The sequence below is a fragment of the Oryzias latipes genome, chromosome 13, assembly GCF_053564925.1.
Source record: "Oryzias latipes strain Hd-rR chromosome 13, Olatipes_Hd-rR_3.1".
NCBI classification, from domain to species: Eukaryota; Metazoa; Chordata; class Actinopteri; order Beloniformes; family Adrianichthyidae; genus Oryzias; species Oryzias latipes.
In genome coordinates, this window is record NC_136249.1 from 3067442 (window position 1) to 3088890 (window position 21449).

The window sequence follows — 21449 nt, forward strand, 5'->3', positions numbered from 1 at the left end:
GAAGCAGTGGAAAGATACCCAACCAGACAATAGCCCCCAGACTCTGGAATCCCCCCCCCCCGTCACTTCATGTCAATTCTTTTAATAGTCAACTTTTAAACAGCTGACTGGTTTCATTGTTATTTAAAATAATAACCTTCATATGCATTCAAGTGGAGCCATATTTCTATTCTATGTTCATTTTCTTCTATTTACTTTGTTTTACATTATGTTGATTGTTTCTATGTTTTTATTGTACTGTATTGTTTTATTGTTCAGCGTTTGTGATTTTATCTGGCAAAGGTGCTACAGGAATAAAACTGACTTTAGAGGGAATACTTGGGTCCATTCTTGATCCTGTGACTACATCAATGTTTTCTCAATAAGATATCAGAAGTATTATTAAAAACTAAGACAAAATGACGGTATCTGTCTCTGGGGTGTGGAGCCGTCAGCAGAGGTTCTGGTGCCGTCTTATCCAACAGAGCACTCAACCCAAATGACCTTCCAGAAGGCACCGCTGAAAGCTTTGGTCACGGACTCTGAAAGTGGTGTTTTAACACGTTCTTGTGCGTTTCCATCAGTTCTTGTGCATAAGTAGGTGTGAATAACAACAGTGAAATAAACTAACATGTCTTCATGACACAGACAGAGATGAACAAAGGATCATCCATCTGTGGAGGGGAGGGACAGAAAATCGGTTCATCCTCTCACTGACAGATGCTCCTCTCTCCACCAGTCCAGCAGCACAAAGACCAATGGAGGACAACACCACAGAGGCCTGAGCCAAACGGAGCTGGGAGCAGTTCCCTTAGGTGGAAGGGGGCCTGTGACCCGCTGAGGCCGGGGACGGGACTCACTCGTTCCTCTCCAGAGCGTTCTCCAGCTCCTTGGTGAACAGACTCTTTTCTCCGATCTGCAGGAACACAAAACGGTCAGTCGGTCAGATGCTGCCGATGCGTCTCCACCACAGATCTGGACTCCAACCTCAGGCTCACCTTGGACAGGGCCGTGTCGAGGATCTTATCTCCTATGGTTGACATGGCAACTGGAAGGGAGGAAGAGGATCAGTGACACAGGAAGCCCCTCCACAGCAGAAGCCTGCGGAGGTTTCTCTGAAGCTGTGGACACGCCGGCCGTGTGACGCGCGTTCAACACCGTGCTGAGCGCTTTCCTAAAGCACACATCGAGCCCATGCTGTCCATATCTAGATGTGCTACATATGGACAGAGCAGGAGGAGCTCCTGCCGTTCACTAGCGCGTCCACCACCTGCAGCTGGAAGAGGCTTGGTGTGAAATGCTGAAGCGATGTGAGTCTGGTGAGTCCTGCTCCAGACGTTTTCTTCCACGGCTGTCTCGACACACGAAAGACTTGGAGTCACAGAATTCCAGTCGGGAACAAACCGCAATTATTCATTTCTCCTCCATCATCACATTTTAAACGGTTGGCACTTCCTCGAATTAAAAGGGACGCCACCCACACTACCAAATCCAGGTCCCTGATTGGTCAAGGTTGGTCCTGGTTTAACTTTCGATGTGCGTTCAGTGGACGTTTAGTACGCAGACGAAAACGGTCGTAGAAACTGTCGTAGCTACGCATGAGCGCGAAAAAACAGGAGCCTAAAACGCGTTTACATAGACTTTTTCCATATGAAGGGTCGCTTGAACACCAAAGCACTCAAGTCCACCCGGGTCAGGACTGGATCACTTGTTATCTGGGTTCTTGTCTCAGGTCGATAGCAGCAGCTCCTACCGGTCTGACTGCTAACACAAACTTCATGCAGGAGCCTTTGAGCTGCAGGTTCTGGTCTCTGCAGACTCTTAAAAGGTCCAGAACCATCAGGGTGTAGCTGCTCCACCTCAGAGCACCAACGGCTCATATAGTATAGATACAGGTGCTGAACTGTAAAGGTGTGGTTACGGCTACAGAGAGAGAGGAGACCTGGACTCACTTTGTCTGCATGAGGTCCAGTTCCTCATGGCGAGAAGAGACTTAAGTACCTTTTGTTGCACGTGCTCAGTGTGGTCTGACAGAAGCCGAGTCTGAACGTCTCACCTATCTCCAGGCGGACGTCGGGGTACAGCTCCTGCAGCTTTGCCGCCACGCTGTCCGTCTGGATGCGAGCCAGCTGCAGCAGGAGAGACCAGGTTAGGCGGTCGAGCCCGGACCAGAACGGACCCGACTGCAGAGCAGCAAAAACCAGCCCACCTGACTCTTGCGCGTTCCGATCCGGATGACTCGACTGACCTTGCCGGTCCCATCCTGGCAGAAACAAACAGAAGTTCAGAGACGGTCGCAGACAGACAGGGGGCTCGGCGTGGGCCGTCGGCGTGGGCCGTCGGCGTGGGCCGTCGGCGTGGGCCGTCGGCGTGGGCCGCTCGGCAGCCCTCCTCACCCTCACAAACTTGTAAGGTCCTTCCTCCATGGCGGGTTCCCGCGGCAGCCCCCCGACACACTGAGCTGGCGGTCACACAGTCACAGTCTTTATGACCCGCTGCCCCCACCTCCACCCCACACAGCCCTGCTTCCTCAAGATAAGAGTGCAGTTCAGCTATTCCGTTACAAACGGAAGGGTGCAGCCCCAAGGTGTGGTCCCAGGTTCTCCTGGTGAGATTAATGCATGATGGGCTTTTTAGGATTCGCCGTTATTTCCTTAGGAGGGGCTCAAACAGCTTAGACTGCTGGATCGGGTTTATTTGGACTTTATCCTGCCCGGCAGACATGGACGGGTCGACAACCAAGGCCCGGTTCTGGTGGTTTGAAGTGTCTGAGGCGTCTCTGGGGAGTGGAGCCGTCAGCAGAAGTTCTGGTGCTGTCCGGTTCAGCAGAACACTCAACCGCAACTATCTTCCAAGAGGCACCGCTGAGAGCTTTGGTCACTGACTCTTACTTCAGATTAAAAGACCCCCCCCCCCATGAAAATGGTGCTTCTGTGTTCTAACAAGTTGTAGAATGTTTCCAACGATGGACGACATACATGAAGAAGATTAAGACTAAAACTGCATTTCTGAATTTTCTTTATTCAAATTGTTGTGAATTAGGAGCAGACGTTAGAAAACGATCATAACCGTGACGTAGAAACGATGCTGGGCGGAGCAACAGTCTCTCAGCTCCTCCCCTTTCTGATCATCCTCTGTCAGACACATGGATCCATGAACGTCTCTGTTTTCCTGGTCTGAGCTGGAATCTGGATCACAACTGGACCGATGATATTTATGTTCAGGGGGTGGCGCTGTAACCTTGCAGGAGAGGTGTAGACAGAGAGCTCTCAGTAATAAGATGGGAAGGGGGGGGGGCTTCATGCCAACAGCCCTGGCCTCAATTCAGAGGTGAATTTCAAATGAACTATTGCTGCTCTACAGAAACTATGTCCGAGTTTGTTTTTGTTTTGCTAAAAACAGCCTATTCCTCATTAAAAGACCACTGAGAAAGCCTTAAATAGATGAAAACATGCTTAGCGTGAGAACCTTTTCCTCTCTCATGCATGTCTGTGTGGATAATAGGAACCTGTGGTGGAGCGGTTGCACATCTGACTCAGCGCGATCTGAGTCAGGCTACACCCAGATAACAGACAGCAGCACGGCTGTGCAGGCGGGCGGCTGTCCGCTGCAGCACAGCCACAGGTGTTGAGCCGAGGCACCACTCTGACGAAGAGCAGGAAGTCTGAGGACTGGTTTGGACTGTGGCTCTGCTGGGGGGGAGGGGGGGTTGACATGTCATGAAATGAATTTCTGCTTCAAAATTACAAAAAGGCCAAAAAAAAAGATTAACATTTGTAAATCTTTTGGATTACTGACTTAAATTAACATTCGCATTTCAATCTTAATTATTTATTTATGTTTATTCTTTTGTTTTCTATTTTTAGTTATGTATTATTTCCTTCTTCTTATTTTCCTTGCTTTATTTGGTTATTATTGAAAAACAGTTTAAAAAATGTATTTTACTTACAATTTTATTAGTTTAGATTTTGTAAAGGTCAAAACCATGTTGTTTCGTATTCAGCACTGTTTTTTTTCTTAATTGTATTGTTATAAATGTTGTATTTTGTATTGTATTCAGCAAATGTTCAACACAATAAAATTAATAAGAGACACTTCAGGATGGTTTGGTTTAAAAATGAGAGAATCAACGTTAACTCAGAAAACCTAGAGAGATTTGTCAGATCTGTTCGTTAATTATAACCGCGTGTTGAAACCTCTCCTCTCTCCTATCGATCTATGGCGTTTGCCAACGAAAGCTGGGGTAAAAACGGAGAATAGCAGATTTTAAAAACATTAAAGTAAAGTCAACTGACGCACCGCCCCCTGCTTCTTCTCAGCCAATAGGAGGCCGCGTCTCGAGACGGACACCTCCACTGGCCAATCAGAGCGATCTACCGCGCGCGGCGACGGGTCGACCGATTAGGCGCTTTGCGTGCGTGTCTCAGGAGTTACTGGGCTGGACTCACCGCAGAACCGGACCCCTCCGACATAACGTAGCTCCTCTGTGGTGTGGGGCACTGTTGCCGGAACAAAAGACCCAGAGAGTACCACGAAGTCCGGCGGTACGAGGGCAAACTCCTTACCCGCTTCCTCGTGCCAGTGATTGTGCTTCCGGTGATGTCACGGCATCGTAGAAAGGTCACTTCCGGCTTTTCAATGAATGAACAATTACTTATGCAGTAATAACAGGATGAATTGACAAATTATATCCGAAAAAGCGTGCCAATATTTTAAGGTGGGAACTGTGGAAGAACGACCAGAATAGGATGTTTGATTTCCTCTTGAAATCAAACATCCTTGAAACATCTTGAAGTCCTTTATCTCCAATAAAATGTATTTTGGTGTTTTAACACATCCTTTAGCATTTTTCCAAAGGGGGGGCATATGTGAAAAACATTAAGATTAAAACTACAGTAGGGGACGGAAGATCAGAGTGTGTGTTTGTGAGCATGTGTGTGTTGGAGTGTACATTGTTTGGGGGTTAAAGGGTGTGTGCACTAAAAGTTGCAGTTAAAATTGGCGGGTAGGACACTGAGGGGACACCTCCTGCTTGCTGGCAGTGATGTCCAAACACCCTTCCTACCAAGGGTCCTACATGTCCAAGGGGGAATTAAAACCAAGAGGGGAGGGTCTCGTGTCCATGCGGCAACCATGGGAGGGGGACCACTGCCAAGTAGCCCCTCCCCCAAGGTGCATTGCAGGCTGACACCCCCCCGGATAGCCCCAACCATATTGTCAGCCAAGTCATTACTATTAAAGTTTTTAGCAATGGTTTCCCTGGGCTGCACAGTGACATAGTGGTTCTCGTCTCACAGTGAGAAGGCTGTGGTTTGAGGGTTTGTCCAAGCACTCTGGCTTCCTCCCACAGTCCAAAAACATGCTGCTCAGGTTAATTGGTGTCTCTAAAATTGCCCCTAGGTCTGAGTGTGAGTTTGGGTGATTGTTTGGTCCTGCAACTGAATTGTGACCTGATAAGGGTGCACCCCAATTTTCATTACATGTCCATTAACTTGTGTAATACAACAGACTTACTGCCCAAAATGTTGTTGTCCAGAGCCAAGATGATGAGGGACTTGAGGAATAAAAAAAAGTGAATAAAATCTATTTTTAGCTTGTTATCGGTTCCTAAGGTTTTAAAATGTAATTGGATTTTAATTACTGAAATAAATTTCCTGCCATCCTTCATAAATACTTTGAGGTCATTTAGTTTTTTTGTACAAATGTGTTTAGTCCGTTTTTTTCCTGCAGAACTCTCGGATTTGTTGACATGCAGTCATTTAACTAACTTTAGGTACTTTTTCTGTCTTTCTTTGTTTTTTTTTTGTGCATGTGTGTGTCACAGGTCCTGGTTTTCTGGTTTTTGTTGTCCTCTTTAAAAAAAAAAAACAACTTATATTCAAACATTATGGACTAAACCAAACAAAGCTAAGAGTTGCTTCCCAAGTTGTGTTTTCAGTGCTTTAATAGTAACAAAAAGAGCCAATCTAGCCACAGGGGTTGCAAGCCAGTAACTTCTGTGCCGGTCCCAAGCCCGGATAAATAGAGAGGGTTGCGTCAGGAAGGGCATCCGGCGTAAAAATTGCCAAAATAACCATGCGAATCATCCACAACACTTTAGACATACCGGATCGGTCGAGGCCCGGGTTAACAACGACCGCCACCGATGCTGTTAACCTACAGGGTGTCGGTGGAAATTTGACTACTGTTGGTCGAAGAAAGAGGGGAGGCAGAAGGGTCCGTTGCCAGAGAGAGAAGGGAAAAGGCAGGAACATAGGTTTGAGAATAGGGACTCTTAACGTTGGCACAATGACAGGGAAAGGCAGAGAGCTGGCAGACATGATGGAGAGAAGGAAGGTAGATGTACTGTGTGTGCAGGAGACAAGGTGGAAGGGCAGCAAGGCACGTAGTATTGGAGGAGGATACAAACTTTTCTATCATGGTGTTGATAGGAAGAGAAACGGGGTAGGAGTGATTCTGAAGGGGGAGTTTGTAAACAGTGTTCTAGAGGTGAAAAGAGTCTCAGACAGGATGATGAGCCTAAAGTTAGAAATTGAAGGGGTGATGGTGAATGTAGTCAGTGGGTATGCGCCACAGGTTGGCTGTGAGTTAGAAGTGAAGGAGAGATTCTGGAGTGAGTTGGATGAGGTCATAGAGAGTTTTCCCAGAGGAGAGAGAGTTGTTATTGGAGCAGACTTTAATGGGCATGTTGGTGAGGGCAACAGAGGTGATGAGGAGGTGATGGGCAGGTTTGGTGTGAAGGAAAGGAATCTGGAGGGACAGATGGTGGTGGACTTTGCGAAGAGGATGGAAATGGCTGTAGTCAACACTTACTTCCAGAAGAGAGAGGAACATAGAGTGACATACAGAAGTGGAGGTAGGAGTACTCAGGTGGACTACATCCTATGTAGACGAGGTCATTTGAGAGAGGTTAATGACTGCAAAGGGGTGGTAGGAGAGAGTGTAGCCAGACAGCACCGCATGGTGGTGTGTAAGATGACTCTGGAGGTCAGGAAGAAGAAGAGAGGGAAAACAGAAAAGAAGACCAAGTGGTGGAAGCTACAGAATGAAGAAACTTGTGAGGAATTTAGGCAGAAGTTGAGGCAGGTCCTGGGTGGTCAGGATGAACTTCCAGATGACTGGGAAACTACAGCAGAGATTATCAGGGAAACAGGTAGGAAGGTGCTAGGTGTGTCATCTGGAAAGAGGAAAGACGGTAAAGAGACTTGGTGGTGGAATGAGGAAGTACAGGAATGCGTCCAGAGGAAGAGGTTGGCTAAAAGGAAGTGGGATGTAGAAAGGACTGAGGAAGGTAGACAGGAGTACAAGGAAGCGCAGCGTAGAGTGAAGAGAGAGGTGGCAAAGGCCAAACAGAAAGCTTACGATGAGCTATATGACAGGTTAGACACAAAGGAAGGAGAGAAGGACTTGTACAGGCTAGCCAGACAGAGAGACAGAGATGGGAAGGACGTGCAACAGATAAGGGTGATTAAGGACAGAGATGGAAAGGTGCTAACAACCCAAGAGAGTGTACAGAAAAGATGGAAGGAGTATTTTGAGGAGCTGATGAACGAGGAAAATGACAGGGAAAGAAGGGAGGAAGATGTGGTTGTTGTGGAGCAGGAAGTAGCAGAGATTGGAAAGGATGAGGTTAGGAAGGCTCTGAAAAGGATGAAGAGCGGAAAGGCCGTTGGTCCTGATGACGTACCTGTGGAGGTATGGAAGTGCCTAGGAGAGACAGCAGTGGAATTTCTAACGAGGTTGTTCAATAGGATTTTAGAGAGTGAGAAGATGCCTGAGGAATGGAGGAGAAGCGTTCTGGTTCCGATCTTTAAAAACAAGGGTGACATGCAGAACTGCAGCAACTATAGAGGAATAAAGTTGATGAGCCACACAATGAAGCTGTGGGAAAGAGTAGTGGAAGCCAGGCTTAGGAAGAAGGTGGAGATTTGTGAGCAGCAGTATGGTTTCATGCCCCGTAAGAGCACCACTGATGCCATTTTTGCTTTGAGAATGTTGATGGAAAAGTACAGAGAAGGTCAGAAGGAGCTGCATTGTGTGTTCGTAGATTTAGAGAAGGCGTATGACAGGGTGCCGAGGGAGGAGCTGTGGTACTGTATGAGGTCGTCTGGAGTGGCAGAGAAGTATGTCAGAGTAGTTCAGGACATGTATGAGAGAAGTATGACGGTGGTGAGATGTGCTGTAGGTCAGACAGAGGAGTTCAAGGTGGAGGTGGGACTACACCAAGGATCAGCTTTGAGTCCTTTTTTGTTTGCTATGCTGATGGACAGGCTGACAGACGAGGTAAGACAGGAATCTCCCTGGACAATGATGTTTGCGGATGACATTGTAATTTGCAGTGAGAGTAGAGAGCAGGTGGAGGAACAGCTAGAGAGGTGGAGGTTTGCTCTGGAAAGAAGAGGTATGAAGGTCAGTCGTAGTAAGACAGAATACATGTGTCTGAACGAGAGGGATCAAGGTAGAAGCGTTAGGTTACAGGGGACTGAGGTGAAGAAGGTGCAGGAGTTTAAGTACTTGGGGTCAACAGTTCAGTGTGATGGGGATTGTGGAAAAGAGGTGAAGAGGCGAGTGCAGGCAGGTTGGAGCGGTTGGAGGAAAGTGTCAGGAGTGTTGTGTGACAGAAGAGTGCCAGCAAGACTCAAAGGAAAGGTGTACAAGACAGTGGTGAGACCAGCTCTGCTCTATGGGTTAGAGACGGTAGCAGTGAGACAGAGACAAGAGGCTGAGATGGAGGTAGCAGAGATGAAGATGTTGAGGTTCTCCTTAGGAGTGACCAGGTTAGACAGGATAAGGAACGAGTACATCAGAGGGACGGCTCATGTTGCCTGTGTTAGCGACAAAGTCAGAGAAGCCAGACTGAGATGGTTTGGACATGTTCAGAGGAGGGATAGTGGATATATTGGTAGAAGGATGTTGGAGATGGAGCTGCCTGGCCGGAGGGCAAGAGGACGGCCAAAGAGGAGATATATGGATGTCTTAACAGAGGACATGAAGTTGGCTAACGTTAGGGTAGAAGATGTTCATGATAGAGTGAGGTGGAAAAGGATGATTCGCTGTGGCGACCCCTGATGGGAAAAGCCGAAAGAGAAAGAAGAATAGTAACAAAAAGAGCCAATGATTGAACCAAATCACCTCTTTTGTAATGAGAAAATATTATTATTGTGGTCTACTTCTGCAGGTATCATAAAGAAAGTACCTTAATGATGAAACGGGGCTCATGTTACACATTTCAATTCTGAAAATTGTCATGTGTATGTAATTTGTAAAGTAGAACAGTTTGGATGTAAATTCACAGCACTGGTCGGAGGTTCCTGATGGGGCTCGTGCCGTTGTTCCCTCTCACTTCTTAGTGAGTAGTGGGTGCGACGCAAAACGCTCGCGGCACGCGTCTAAAACCGGATCAATCTATGGAGAAACTGGGCGCTCGAGCGTTTCCACTCGACAGCTCCAGGTTTTGGTGTCCGCGTGACACGTCACTGTTTTCCACGCAAGCTGATCAGGGCCGCGCGCTCCTTCCGGTGGAGACGTGGCTCTGCGGCGGCCATATTGACGCTAGCAGTCCGTGGAAGCCGCGCGCGTTGTCAGAGACTACAGTCCCTGGACCAAACTCAGAACCGGAACCACGAGAAACGGACTCCAGCGGAATCCCGAAGACAGACCACAATGGTAGGTGTCTGTCCAGAACCGGACCCCCCCTGCTCCAGTACGCGTCGGGCCTGCAACTAGCATAACATTGGCTAGCAGCTAGCTGCTGCGCTTCGGAACGGAACTAAAGTCAGGAGACGCAACTGTCCTCTGGTTTGGTTAAGTTTGGGTCCAGCACAGACTAATAGTGCAGTTGGACACGTTGTCCATTTAATTAGCTAGTACAGATAGCGAGGCTAGTGTTGTCAAGCCGGACTGGACCGACCGAACTTGGTTGATGACGGGTCGTGTTCGGCCCGGGAGTAATTCTGTTCTGTGTTGGCTGTGAATGTCATTAAAGTTCTGTTAGTGTGACCCTAGCTGCTGTTTGTCAGTACCAGAGTTCGTATAAGATTTTAGAAGAACAAGAACAGTTCGGTCCTGCTCTGTGTGGCAGCTGCCAAAGACACACAACAGTGTCATGATTTGGCACACCGTCCATGTTCGAGGTTCCGAAGGGTCCAGTGGGGAACTAATGGCTCCTGTCATCAGGTCAGAGTTCTGAGGTTTGAAGATCTGGAGTTTTCTGTGATTCACCCAAAATATGCCCCAATTCATCTGGGAAGCATTCCAGACGCTAAGGTTTGTGGGTAAATGAATCGCATGAACTGGAGTGCACTCTGGGTACGTTCATTTATTTATTTGAGGTAAAACGTCAATATTTTTTTCATAAACGTCAATAATACCGCATAAACAATTTAAGTTGAATTTATTTGTAAATATAAACGACTCAGAACACAGCAGTAAACAAGACTAAATACTTCATAATGAGCATGAGAAAAACAACATGCACTCTGTCTATCAGAAGTGTACAGCTCGGTTTCACCTAGAGGTTCTGTCAACTGGCACCTGGTGATCACCTTGTGGTCGCCGTGGTGACCATTAGGCCTGTTAACTTGTTTCCCCGAATGTCCCTTGTCTGCCTAAGCTGAAGTGAAAATATGACAGACTAAAAATGAGGATGTTGCCAAACTAAATGTCTCTCCGATGGAAGGGAGTCATTCACAAATGAATGAAACTACATGTTCATTCATTCCAACCCCATTATTTTCAAAGACCCACTCCAATGGAAATTGTATTTGTGGTGTCATTAACTTGTTCTTGTAGCACTTATAATGAAGGACATGTATCAAGAAAACTAAGCTGAAAATTTCATTTCTGAGTAATTCTTTATTCAAATCGTTGTGAATCAGAATGGGGGGGGGGGGGGGGGGGTGTGATGATGTGTTACATACAAACTACAATCATTAGGCCACAGGCTCCCTGCTCCAGTCCAGTCTGATGCATCCACCTGGGATCTGGATCCAAACTGAAGGGCTGGATGCCGTCGAATTAAAAACATTTTCTTTTTTTCTCTACCAAACAAATGCAACCACAAGAAGGCACAGTCCAGTGCTTTCATGTGCCTGTCAAAGGTGTGTCAGGAAGGGCATCTGGCATAAAACCAAAGCAAAATCAAATATGAGAATCTCAATCAAATTTTCCTTTTGTGTGGTTTAATTAACTCTTTAACACTGGAGCTTTAGCTTTAGTGTTGACATTCTTTCGACTACGGTAACTCTTCAACAGTTGATGCAATTAACGTAATTCCAGTGGATTCTGCAGCGGAGAAAAGCATCTTTATCTTGACATCCAACACTTACAGTAGTGATATGCTTGCCCAATCAACAAGTCACCCAATCAACACTTCTGTCATGCAGTAAAGCAGCTTTGCACCCAGATTGATGCAAAGCTGGTCTTCTCTGCTTCAGAATCAGCTGATTAACTGATCGCCAAACATCAAAGATTTACCATCAAAAAGAGAGAATTGTTTAGACGTCACTGGAGACATCTCTGGTGTTAATGACTTGTTACTGGTACTGTTGACCTAAAGCGGGGGTGTCAAACTCATTTTCACCGAGGGCCTCATCAGTATAGAGGCTGTCCTCAAAGGGCCAGATAAAACTTATACATGTAACTAAAAATAAACGTAACTGCTCCTTGATGTTAAATAACTCATTTATTTATTTGTTTTAACTTTTTGAAGTGACCATTACAGTTGCATAGAAAACATGTTTGCTTGTTACTCTAGCATAAATCCTTTGAAATGTTGTCCTCTTATTAAAACCCACGATCAAACTGTCCACGTGAATAAATAACATCAAACTGAGCTAGAAAGAACACGTATGACACGTGTAACATTTTACAATAAAAGGCTGCACACAGCCGTGCATCCAACTGATGGTTTGATGACAACAATTTGTCTGCATACACACATAAGACCTGCAAACATTGAATAATGACAACTGCAGCTACACATTAATAATATGTAATCAACTAAAAAAAATATTATAAGAGATTAAAAACGTTTATGCTGTGGCAGGCCACATAAAATATGGCGGGCCACATTTGGCCCCCGGGCCTTGAGTTTGACACATGTGACCTAGAGGGTTCATGTGCACTAATGCTGGTCAAAGGAGGAGAGGAAGGAGGTGTGGCAAAACTGGTACCTTGCTTTTTCTCTCTTTGGCAAAAAGAGCAAATGAAGTGTGGCAGTTTAGGAGAAGAACCTTTGATTATAGAGACTTTAACAGGGAAAATACAGTTGGCCAATACGTTAGAAAAAACATGGATGTACTGTGTGTTTGACAGACCAGATGAAAATGCAGGACGTTTTATTAACTGGGAGCAGAGTTGAAGCTTATTTCTAATGGTGTGTGCAGAAAGCAGAACAAAGAAGGTATGATCCACAACCCGCCGACGACATCTATACATCTATAACGACTCGACTTTTCATGGGATAAATGGGAATCAGCTGATACCAAAGCAGAGGAAAGCGTCTTTTCATATCTGCTTTGTACTGGCGGCTGAATGAGACCACTTTGTCTGTGACAGAATCCACTGATTGTGTAAATACTTCACTACTGTAAAGTGTCCAAAGAAAGTCAGTCAATTTATTTATATGCACAATATACCCATCCTTCTTTGCAAAAGTTTGGATGTTGTCTGTTTTCGTGGGAAAAACGCAGACACACTGCAGAGGCCGGCTCTAGGTTGATATCATGAAATGGGCGGCACCCAAAAGGAGAGAAAGGCGGAGCCTCAGAGATCGAGCCGTCTTACTTCATGGTTGGAAAATGAGCTGCAAAAATAACTAATATTTCTTTAAAAAAATAGCTCTTTTGTGTGGCAAATGTAATATGATATCATATGCATGGACATAGTTTACTATAAAAGGATTAAGAATAGCATCATATGGGCCTTTAAGTACTTTTACAAGAAATCACAAAAATTTGTCGATTCCTAATTATTTAAAATTCACAGAATGATTCCAAATCATTTATGGGTCCTAATTGATGCATCTATTAATCTAATAATCTAGTGTCAGATGTGACTTGTGTTGAGTCTGTAAAAATGAAAGGTGAGAGCAACCATGTTGTTGTTTTAGAGACCATTGCTCTGACGCAGAGCTGGAGGTGAAGGTAGAGATGTTGAAGTTCCCTTTGGGAATGACCACGATGGATCAGGAGTGAATCCATCAGAGGAAACGGCTGATGTGGGATGTTTTGGAGATGAATTTAAGGAAGCAGATTGAGACGTTGACAAGGGTGACAGTTGTTGTGTTGGTAGGAAAACTGAGGTTTGAGCAACTAGGACGGAGGCCTTTAGGAAGACAAAGAAGGAGGTTTTTGGAAGTAGAGGAAGAGGACGACGTGATGAAGATGGTTGGTGTGAGCAGAGGATAGGATGGAGGTGGATGATGCACTGTGACAACCACTAAAGGAAGCAGCCAAAATGAAGAAGAAAAAAATCATGCTAGTTCCTGTCTTTGTTGGTGACTGAGTCCTCCCTTTTAAACAATTGGGGAGGACCATCTGTGGATATTAAGTGAAGCTAAAGTGGGAAGCAGAAGGACTGCGACTTCAAGACTCAGGAGATTTGATCAAGCAAGTTGGGTAGAGAAGATTCTAAGGGTAGGTACAGATGGGAGTGGTCATACACAAACAGGTTCGTGTTCTTAAAAAAGCCTGACATGCCTCTGTGTCTGCACTCAAAGTATTGATGTCGACATTTAAAGCAGATGAAGGTGAAAGAGTCTGCCTCACTCAAGAACTTTCTAATGTTAGACAGTAAACCCTGATGATCCCTACTTTCCTGCACAGGTGCTGTTGGCAGCGGCGGTGTGCACCAAGGCTGGAAAGGCCATCGTATCGCGGCAGTTTGTGGAGATGACTCGGACCAGGATCGAGGGACTCCTGGCTGCCTTCCCAAAGCTCATGAACACAGGCAAGCAGCACACCTTTGTGGAGACGGACAGCGTCCGCTACGTCTACCAGCCTCTGGAGAAGCTCTACATGGTTCTGATCACCACCAAAAACAGCAACATTCTAGAGGACCTGGAGACCCTGAGGCTCTTCTCCCGTGTGGTAAGAAGCTGACATGCTGCTGAATTCCTGATGCCTGCATCATTCTATCATGATTATAGGTTTTCCAGCAGTAGCCTTACAAACTGATCATCTTTACTACAATTGCAATTTCTGCAAACTAAGGACGGATCAAATTTGCTTTAGTGTAACAATCTCTTTTTTTTTTCTTGAAAAGCCTCTTTGTATTATATTATCCAGATGACAGCCTTTAAACCTACTTCTATGATGGAATCTACCTGGATGAATGAGAGTCTTCACAGACATTTTTCTACTAGTTTCCTTTCTGTTCAACCAGTTTTGAGAAAAGGCTTACCAGCTGTTTCTGGGTTAGCTGGTCACTCATCTCATCCATAATCTGGACACAAAGAAGTTCCTTCTGCATCTGCTTTCTCTCAGTCTACACAAAAGATCCAGTTATCTTGTCCTAAATTTAACCAGTACCAAAAATAAAGTCCCAGATCAGTGGTTTTTGACAGAAATTATTTAATTCAAATACCGTGTTAGGAAGTCCAGTTATGTACAAACACAACTTCCTGTCAGTATTTGATATGTTACATTTTTTTTAACTTGACAAATTTTGGGAGTGGGTTTTATTTATTTATATTTTGTTTCAATTATTTATTTTTAAATGTAACTCGAATTTTAGCATTGCAAAGGTTGTGTTTGTTTTTTATGGCCAATGAGCCCAATTTCCCATTTGGCACATAGTAAAGGAGTAGAGGAGGAAAATACAGAAAACAAAATCACCAAAAGGAGAGAGCTAATAAATATGACTAATTTGACACCAACATCTGGTGACTAACACTCCAACTTTTACTCGCCAAAGAGGAGACCTAAACAAAAAAATCAGAAATGTGTCGAGTGGCTTGTCCGCTTGGTCTGTGCTGTATTCTACATCATTGAATTTTTCAGGAAAAATGGGTCTGGATTCTTCTGGGTTACGGAGTCGAAATGAATGAACTCTGGTCAAATTATTGGTCCCTCTTTAGTCAATGTTTTGTAATATTTATCAACTGTGTAAGTGTCCATGGCAGGATCAGATGAGAAATAGCTGGTACTTTTTTCCTAGTTTGCTTGGGTTTTCAGTCCACTGCAGTGTTGTCGGTGCAACTTTCAGCAGGAGGTTCTGCACGTGTGCAGAAAAAGCTCACAACGCTGTCGTCCATGCAGATCCCAGAGTACTGTCGCGTGTTGGAGGAGAGCGAGATCTCCGAGCACTGCTTTGACCTGATCTTCGCCTTCGACGAGATTGTGGCTCTCGGCTACAGGGAGAACGTCAACCTGGCCCAGATCCGCACCTTCACAGAGATGGACTCTCATGAAGAGAAGGTTTTCCGTGCTGTCAGAGAGGTAAGCTGCTCCTCAGATGACAGCCAACTGAAGAATGAAGAGCTGATGCTGTTCAGTGCTTGACATGCAGATTTGCTGATAACAGACACAGGAGCGCGAGGCTAAGGCAGAAATGCGGAGGAAGGCCAAGGAACTTCAGCAGGCCAGGAGGGACGCTGAGCGCTCTGGGAAGAAAGCGCCTGGCTTTGGCGGCTTTGGCAGCGGTGGCATGAGCAGCGTTTCCTCAGGGTCCATCATCACAGACAACATCGTGGAGCCCGAGAAGCCCAAGATGACGCCGGCTCCACTCCGGTAATGAGAGAACACGGGGTTCACCTGGCGCTCCTTGTCGTGGCAGTGGCCAATTGCTTTTCCTTTGTCTGTGCAGGTCGAGTGGACCCAGCAGAGCTCTAAAGCTGGGCGCCAAAGGCAAGGAGGTGGACAACTTTGTGGACCAGCTCAAATCTGAAGGCGAGACCATCATGCCGACGGGGAAGAGGGGCTCAGACGTGTCCAAAGCTCTACCCCCACCTATCAACGTGGAGAGGTACATGACCTGCTCTTTTTAGGTAGTTTGTTTCTGATGTTAGTTCCTGGAAACACCCAGATGAATACCTCCCACAAAAACTCAAACTATTGACACCTTTGTAAAAAGACCTAAATCTAAAGATCCACGTTTCTGTGACCCTAACCTTCTGCAGCATTGTCCCACTGACAACAGGGTGGGGGTGGTGAGGTGTGTACTTGGTGAATGCTAAAGCTCCCACTCTGCTCTCCAACTCCTTCAAGACATGCTTCAGCATTCTTATGCTCTCGTGTTTGCTCTTCTGCTCGTTCAAACATTTATTTCCTGAGAACCGCTGGACTTCACTACAGTCATGGTGCGCTGATTTACACATGAACTGGACCGACTGTGACGTCATCCATAGAATAACGAATAACTAAACGAAGTCAGTGGCCATTTTGAACGTTACTAACACTGCCATGTTGGAACCAGACCGTGATTGGTTCAAGTCGGTCTGTGGCAACCACTCACCAATCAGCCGGTTGAAAGTGCGCTCTGGAGAATCGGTCAAACGTTTCAAACGTGAGACGTGAGACCACATTATTTTATTGAGCCAACTGACAGGCAAGTTTCTACATAGAATAATTTGACTACAGAACAGATATTGAATAATAGAAATAAGATTATCAGATGTTAAGAAAGGTTTCAGATCCAGAACGGTTCTTCTGACCAATAGAATGACTAACAGCAGTTTATTTCTCCATAGAGGTCGACCACGAAGCAAATAGTCCGTTTTTTGTGAAAAAGTTATCCAAACCAAAAAAATAACAAGATGAAAGTACTGAAACTGGTTGAATATGTATTTCTTTTGTAAGTGATCTTGTTATAAGCGAGTTAATGGCCTTTGAAGTGTCCATCATCAACATTAATGCACTTCGAGGAAGCGACAGGCTTCCATGTCGTGCGTTAATTTCTGATAATTCACACGTCTTTGCCCAATACGCCTTACAGGATGGAATACCTGGAGGTAGAAAGTAATCCCAGTAATACTTAATTAATCCTTTAGTGATCTTTCAGTTTTCTGCAAAGCTGCCTTCATGTTTTCTTCCATAAAAATGAAAGCACAGAGATTCCTCGCTATATTACAATTCATCATTCACTGTTTCACGGGTTTGTAAGTGCGGTTTTGCATACTTTGTTTTCTTATTTAACGGTGTTCTGCTGTTGACCTTGTCGACCAGTCACCTCTCTGCCGTGTCTCCTGAATGCGTTCAGTTTGCCACATTTACATGAATCTTGGATCCTGAGCAGATCTTTGCTTTCATTCTATAAAACACTTATTTTTCTACAAAGGTTTAAACCTGGAGAGTTAAAGCGTGAGAGAAAAGTGTGATTATGTTCATGCCTGTCTGAGAAACGAACTGAATTGTTTCTGGGATGTAGCCCTTCTTTGACTGGTAACGCTTTACCCCTTTAGATATTTAAAATGATTTATGGACGTTTTTTGGTTCAGGAACTTTTCTTACACCCTGCATTTCTAAAAATCTGTCGTTTTTTTTCTTTTTTTTTTCTTGTGAATTAAAAACTTGAAGAGCTCAAATATCTGGCAGAAAATAGATCATTTTGTAAAGGTTTGCTCTTCGGCGCACAGTCGCCCGTGAGGACCACTTAGAGTGCCTGCTAGACATGCTCTAAAAATATCACAGATGGAATTCAATTTAATTTTTACGTTTCATTCAAGTTAGGAGTACAGCGGATCACTATCCACGGTTCCGCACACGTTCCACGGACAGTTTAGACACATGTGAAACCCAAATCTGTCATGAAGAAGGCTGAATCTATGGAAATGGGCGCACAGTTCAGCTGCTGAACTTTGACCCTTTAGTGGTCATTTCAGGGGTGCTGCCCGGCCCGCCCTCTGATGGGGCAGCTGCTGTTTGTTTCTGCTCAGTGTGCATCTGCGCGTGGAGGAGAAGATCTCCCTGAGCTGTGGGCGTGACGGCGGCCTCCAGAACATGGAAGTGATCGGCATGGTCACGCTGCGGGTCTCTGACGACAAGAACGGACGCATCCGCCTGCTGGTCAGCAACAACGACACCAAAGGACTGCAGCTGCAGGTACAGCTCCCCATGCCTACAAATCCTGGGTCTGACAGACTGGAGCTTTTGCCCACTTTCTCCCTCTCATCTGAATTTATGACACGCATCCTTTGCTTTTGAATGATGGGGGTTCAAAAGAAAAACAGCCGAGTCTACAAAAACGGCAGCGGAAGTCCTGACAGGAGCAGACCTCATGTGACGTTACTTTTGTCTTTTGTCCTCAGACACATCCCAACGTAGACAAGAAGCTCTTCACCTCTGACTCTGTGATCGGCCTGAAGAACCCAGAGAAGTCGTTTCCTCTCAACAACGACGTGGGAGTTCTGAAGTGGAGGCTGCAGACCACAGACGAGGCCCTCATCCCTCTGACCAGTACGTCACGGGACATCCTCTGTTTCAGAACCTGCCAGATTGTCCTAAACACATCTGTCCCTGTTCAGGACAGTCTGCTCTGGACATCCAGGGTCTGTCTTCTGACGGGGAACTTGACATTTCTTATGTTTGTTTTAAAGGGCCTATACCCAATGAACTTTTTGAGTCTTTCGTGAAAAGAAATCCCAAACCCGGTATTTTGATCCTTTCACGCGTTTCTGAGTACCGTATTTTCACGACCATAGGGCGCACCTGAAAGTCTGAAATTTTCTCCAGAATGTACGTAGCGCCCTCCTGTGCGGTGCGCCTAATGTGTTGTGTGACTTTGGTAAAGAGGTAGTTGGAAAAGACGGCATGAGAACGGTGAGGAGGGAAGTGAGGACGTGAAGGAAGACCCCCCCTGGATAGTACAAAAGTGTGTGAATAATGCTGAACCACATCGTTTTGGAAACCCTGAAAATGCTGATGAAGCTATCAGCTACATGGAGGAACATGGGATGGAGCAGCTGCAGAGAAGTCAAGATGAATGAATCCATGGTTCACAAGTGGAGGAAGCTGGAAAACAAACTCCCACAGTCAAGATGACGCCCGAGTTTATAAGACCGACTCAAGCAACCCATCTCACAGCCGCTGTGAAACAAGAAGTGAAGCAAATGACCTCGGAGCTTGCTGTCATTCTGGGAGGCTTGACGAAGGAACTCCAACCACTGGACATTGGTGTGAACAGGGCGTTCTAGGTATGGTTTTGAATGGCGTGGGAGTGCTTGATGACGGACACACTTTTACTAAGAATGGAAGGCAGCGCCGAGCGAGTTACGCCACAATCGGCGGATGAATTGTTGACGCTTGGGCTAACGTGTCTGCTTGCACTGTTCTTCGTGTGGTTTCAAAGCCCCAAATGGTTGTTTTATTTTCCGGCACAGCTTCATGGGGCTTCTTCTCCCATCCCTACTGTTTAGTCTCCAGGTCACATGACTGACTCTGCGGTCGAAGACGTGTTTTAGAGCTGAGTTGGTGTTTCCTGTTAAGAGAGGCCCAGGAGGCAGTGGTACAGGGGTAGAGCGGTTGTCCTCTGATTGCACAACCGCAGGTTCAGTTCCCGCCTTGCCCGCCCTAGTGTCAAAGTGTCCTCTGGCAAGACACTGATCCCCCACATTGCTCCTTGGGGTCACAGGTTGGCGCCAGTGTTTGGCAGCGGTGCTGCCATCAGTGTGCGAATGGGACTGTAAAGCGTTCTGGGCCTTTTGGGTAGTCTGACGTTCAATGCCTGATTCTGACCCAGACTCCATGTCCTGTGTGTGTTTGACAGTAAACTGCTGGCCTTCGGAGAGCGGCTCTGGCTGTGACGTGAACATCGAGTACGAGTTGCAGGAGGAGAGTCTGGAGCTGAACGACGTGGTCATCAGCATCCCTGTTCCGTGAGTCCAGCTGCAGCAGCGCCATGACTGCAGTCTCATGCTGGTCGCTTTAGTTTTCTGGAAACCGGATCATTTTGTGGCTAAAAGATGTTTGTAGAAACCATGATCAATAATCAGAATTCCACCTGCAGAGATGTTCATGTCAGCTCTTCTCTTGGGTCCGCCCTCCCTCAGCTCTGGCGTGGGCGCTCCAGTGATTGGAGACCTGGACGGAGAATACAAGCACGACAGCAGAAGGAACGTTCTGGAGTGGTGCCTCCCCGTCATCGACGCCAACAACAAGACGGGCAGCCTGGAGTTCAGCATGGCGGGACAGCCCAACGACTTCTTCCCCATCAGCGTCACCTTTGTGTCCAAGCGCAGCTACTGTGACATTCAGGTGGGTGAGGGCGCCGCCTGCAGGCCGCAGACGGCTTTATCCAACCCAGAGCGCATTCTGCTGCTCTTCAGGACCGACAGTGGACCTGAAGCCCCGCCCACCAGCAGGATGGATGCAGATTAAAAAAGCATTTTCAGTCTCACACAACCTCACAGACACACACACATCCTCACACACACACACATCCTCACAGACACACACACACACACACACACACACATCCTCACGGACACACACATACGCCCTCACGGACGCACACACACGCCCTCACGGACGCACACACACGCCCTCACGGACGCACACACACGCCCTCACGGATGCACACACACGCCCTCACGGACGCCATTATCCCACATCATGACACTTCCTCTGCCATGCTGCTGGGCTGCATTCAGGAGTTGGTCGTAGTCTGTGTGGAAGAGCCTTCTGTTATAGATGAGGTCTAAGAAGGATGAGCTACCAAACCCATAGCAGCTGTCAGGCTCAGGGGGCGGAGCTTCTTTGCCCTTAATGCCGGCCGTTAACGCTGTGGTTTTGTGTCTCCTCAGGTTACCAAAGTCAGCCAGGTGGATGGCGACGGTGCGGTTCGGTTCTCTACAGAAACCTCCTTCGTTGTTGATAAATACATAATAGAATAAATGTTTGAGGGGGGGGGGGGACTTAAAGAAATAAATGTATTAACAAAAAATAAAAACTGCTCATAGAGAGATGGAAGTTCCCTCCTGCTTCTCAGGGGGGAGCGGGACACTTGAGGTGACAGTCGCTGTATTTATGTCTGTGTGACAGGATCATCTTCTTTAAACATATATTAGCCATTGAACCCCCCTCCCCAGCCCTTTATCATGGATCAGGACTGTAACAGAAGTGACCTGGACCGGCCAGCAGGTGGCAGAAGAGGACCGCACCCTCATCCTGTAGAGTTGAGTTTCTGTTCCTGCAGTTTTCTCACCCATGATTTTGTATTCTCCCAATCAAACTTGGATTTTGTACTCTGACGCTTGTTGGGGGGGATAAAGCGCTGCATTCCCCCCCCTCTTCCCAGAACACAAGAGTTTGAAGCAGAATTGGACTGTAGGTCCTGTGGGAGTGGGCTGTTTGTGCCTCCAGGCTCCGCCTCCTTTTCTTTGTTCAGTTCGTTCTGGATGGACGGCTGAAGGGCAATTCTGACATTCCAGTGTAAAAACGTTCATCAATAAAATGTTATCGGAAAGAGTGGTGCTGTCTGCTGCAGAGCTGTGTGAGCCTCCAGCACAGGAAGGTCGGAGGTCATGGTGTGTG

General features: G+C 46.3%; 2 protein-coding genes across 5 annotated transcripts in view; one reads left to right on the plus strand and one right to left on the minus strand.

Annotated features, from left to right (window-relative positions):
- The window catches only part of LOC101164176 (porphobilinogen deaminase), a 156164-nt gene that overhangs the window by 3085 nt on the left and 131630 nt on the right, over positions 1-21449 (minus strand). Inside the window, exons 1-5 of one of the 3 annotated variants that reach the window (XM_023961910.2) lie at positions 4428-4603; positions 2189-2242; positions 2036-2108; positions 978-1027; positions 840-895 (exon numbers count right to left, since the gene is read on the minus strand). In XM_023961910.2, the coding sequence (XP_023817678.1) occupies positions 840-895; positions 978-1027; positions 2036-2108; positions 2189-2242; positions 4428-4451 (257 nt within the window). In that variant the 5' untranslated portion in view covers positions 4452-4603. Of the gene's footprint in view, positions 1-839; positions 896-977; positions 1028-2035; positions 2109-2188; positions 2243-2375; positions 2441-4427; positions 4604-21449 lie in introns of those variants that run through there. The other 2 variants (XM_023961909.2, XM_078929597.1) reach the window with 2 other exon arrangements.
- LOC101158127 (coatomer subunit delta) lies at positions 9281-21381 on the plus strand. Of its 2 annotated transcripts, none has more exons than XM_011483043.3 (10): positions 9281-9645; positions 13806-14069; positions 15240-15419; positions 15505-15710; positions 15787-15945; positions 17855-18020; positions 18227-18374; positions 19684-19792; positions 19967-20171; positions 20720-21381. In XM_011483043.3, exons 1-10 carry the CDS (start codon positions 9643-9645, stop codon positions 20807-20809), a joined length of 1530 nt encoding a protein of 509 aa, XP_011481345.1. In that variant the 5' UTR covers positions 9281-9642; the 3' UTR covers positions 20810-21381. The 2 variants fall into 2 exon arrangements, with proteins under 2 accessions (XP_011481345.1, XP_078785718.1); XM_078929592.1 differs by lacking the exon at positions 9281-9645 and adding an exon at positions 10022-10155.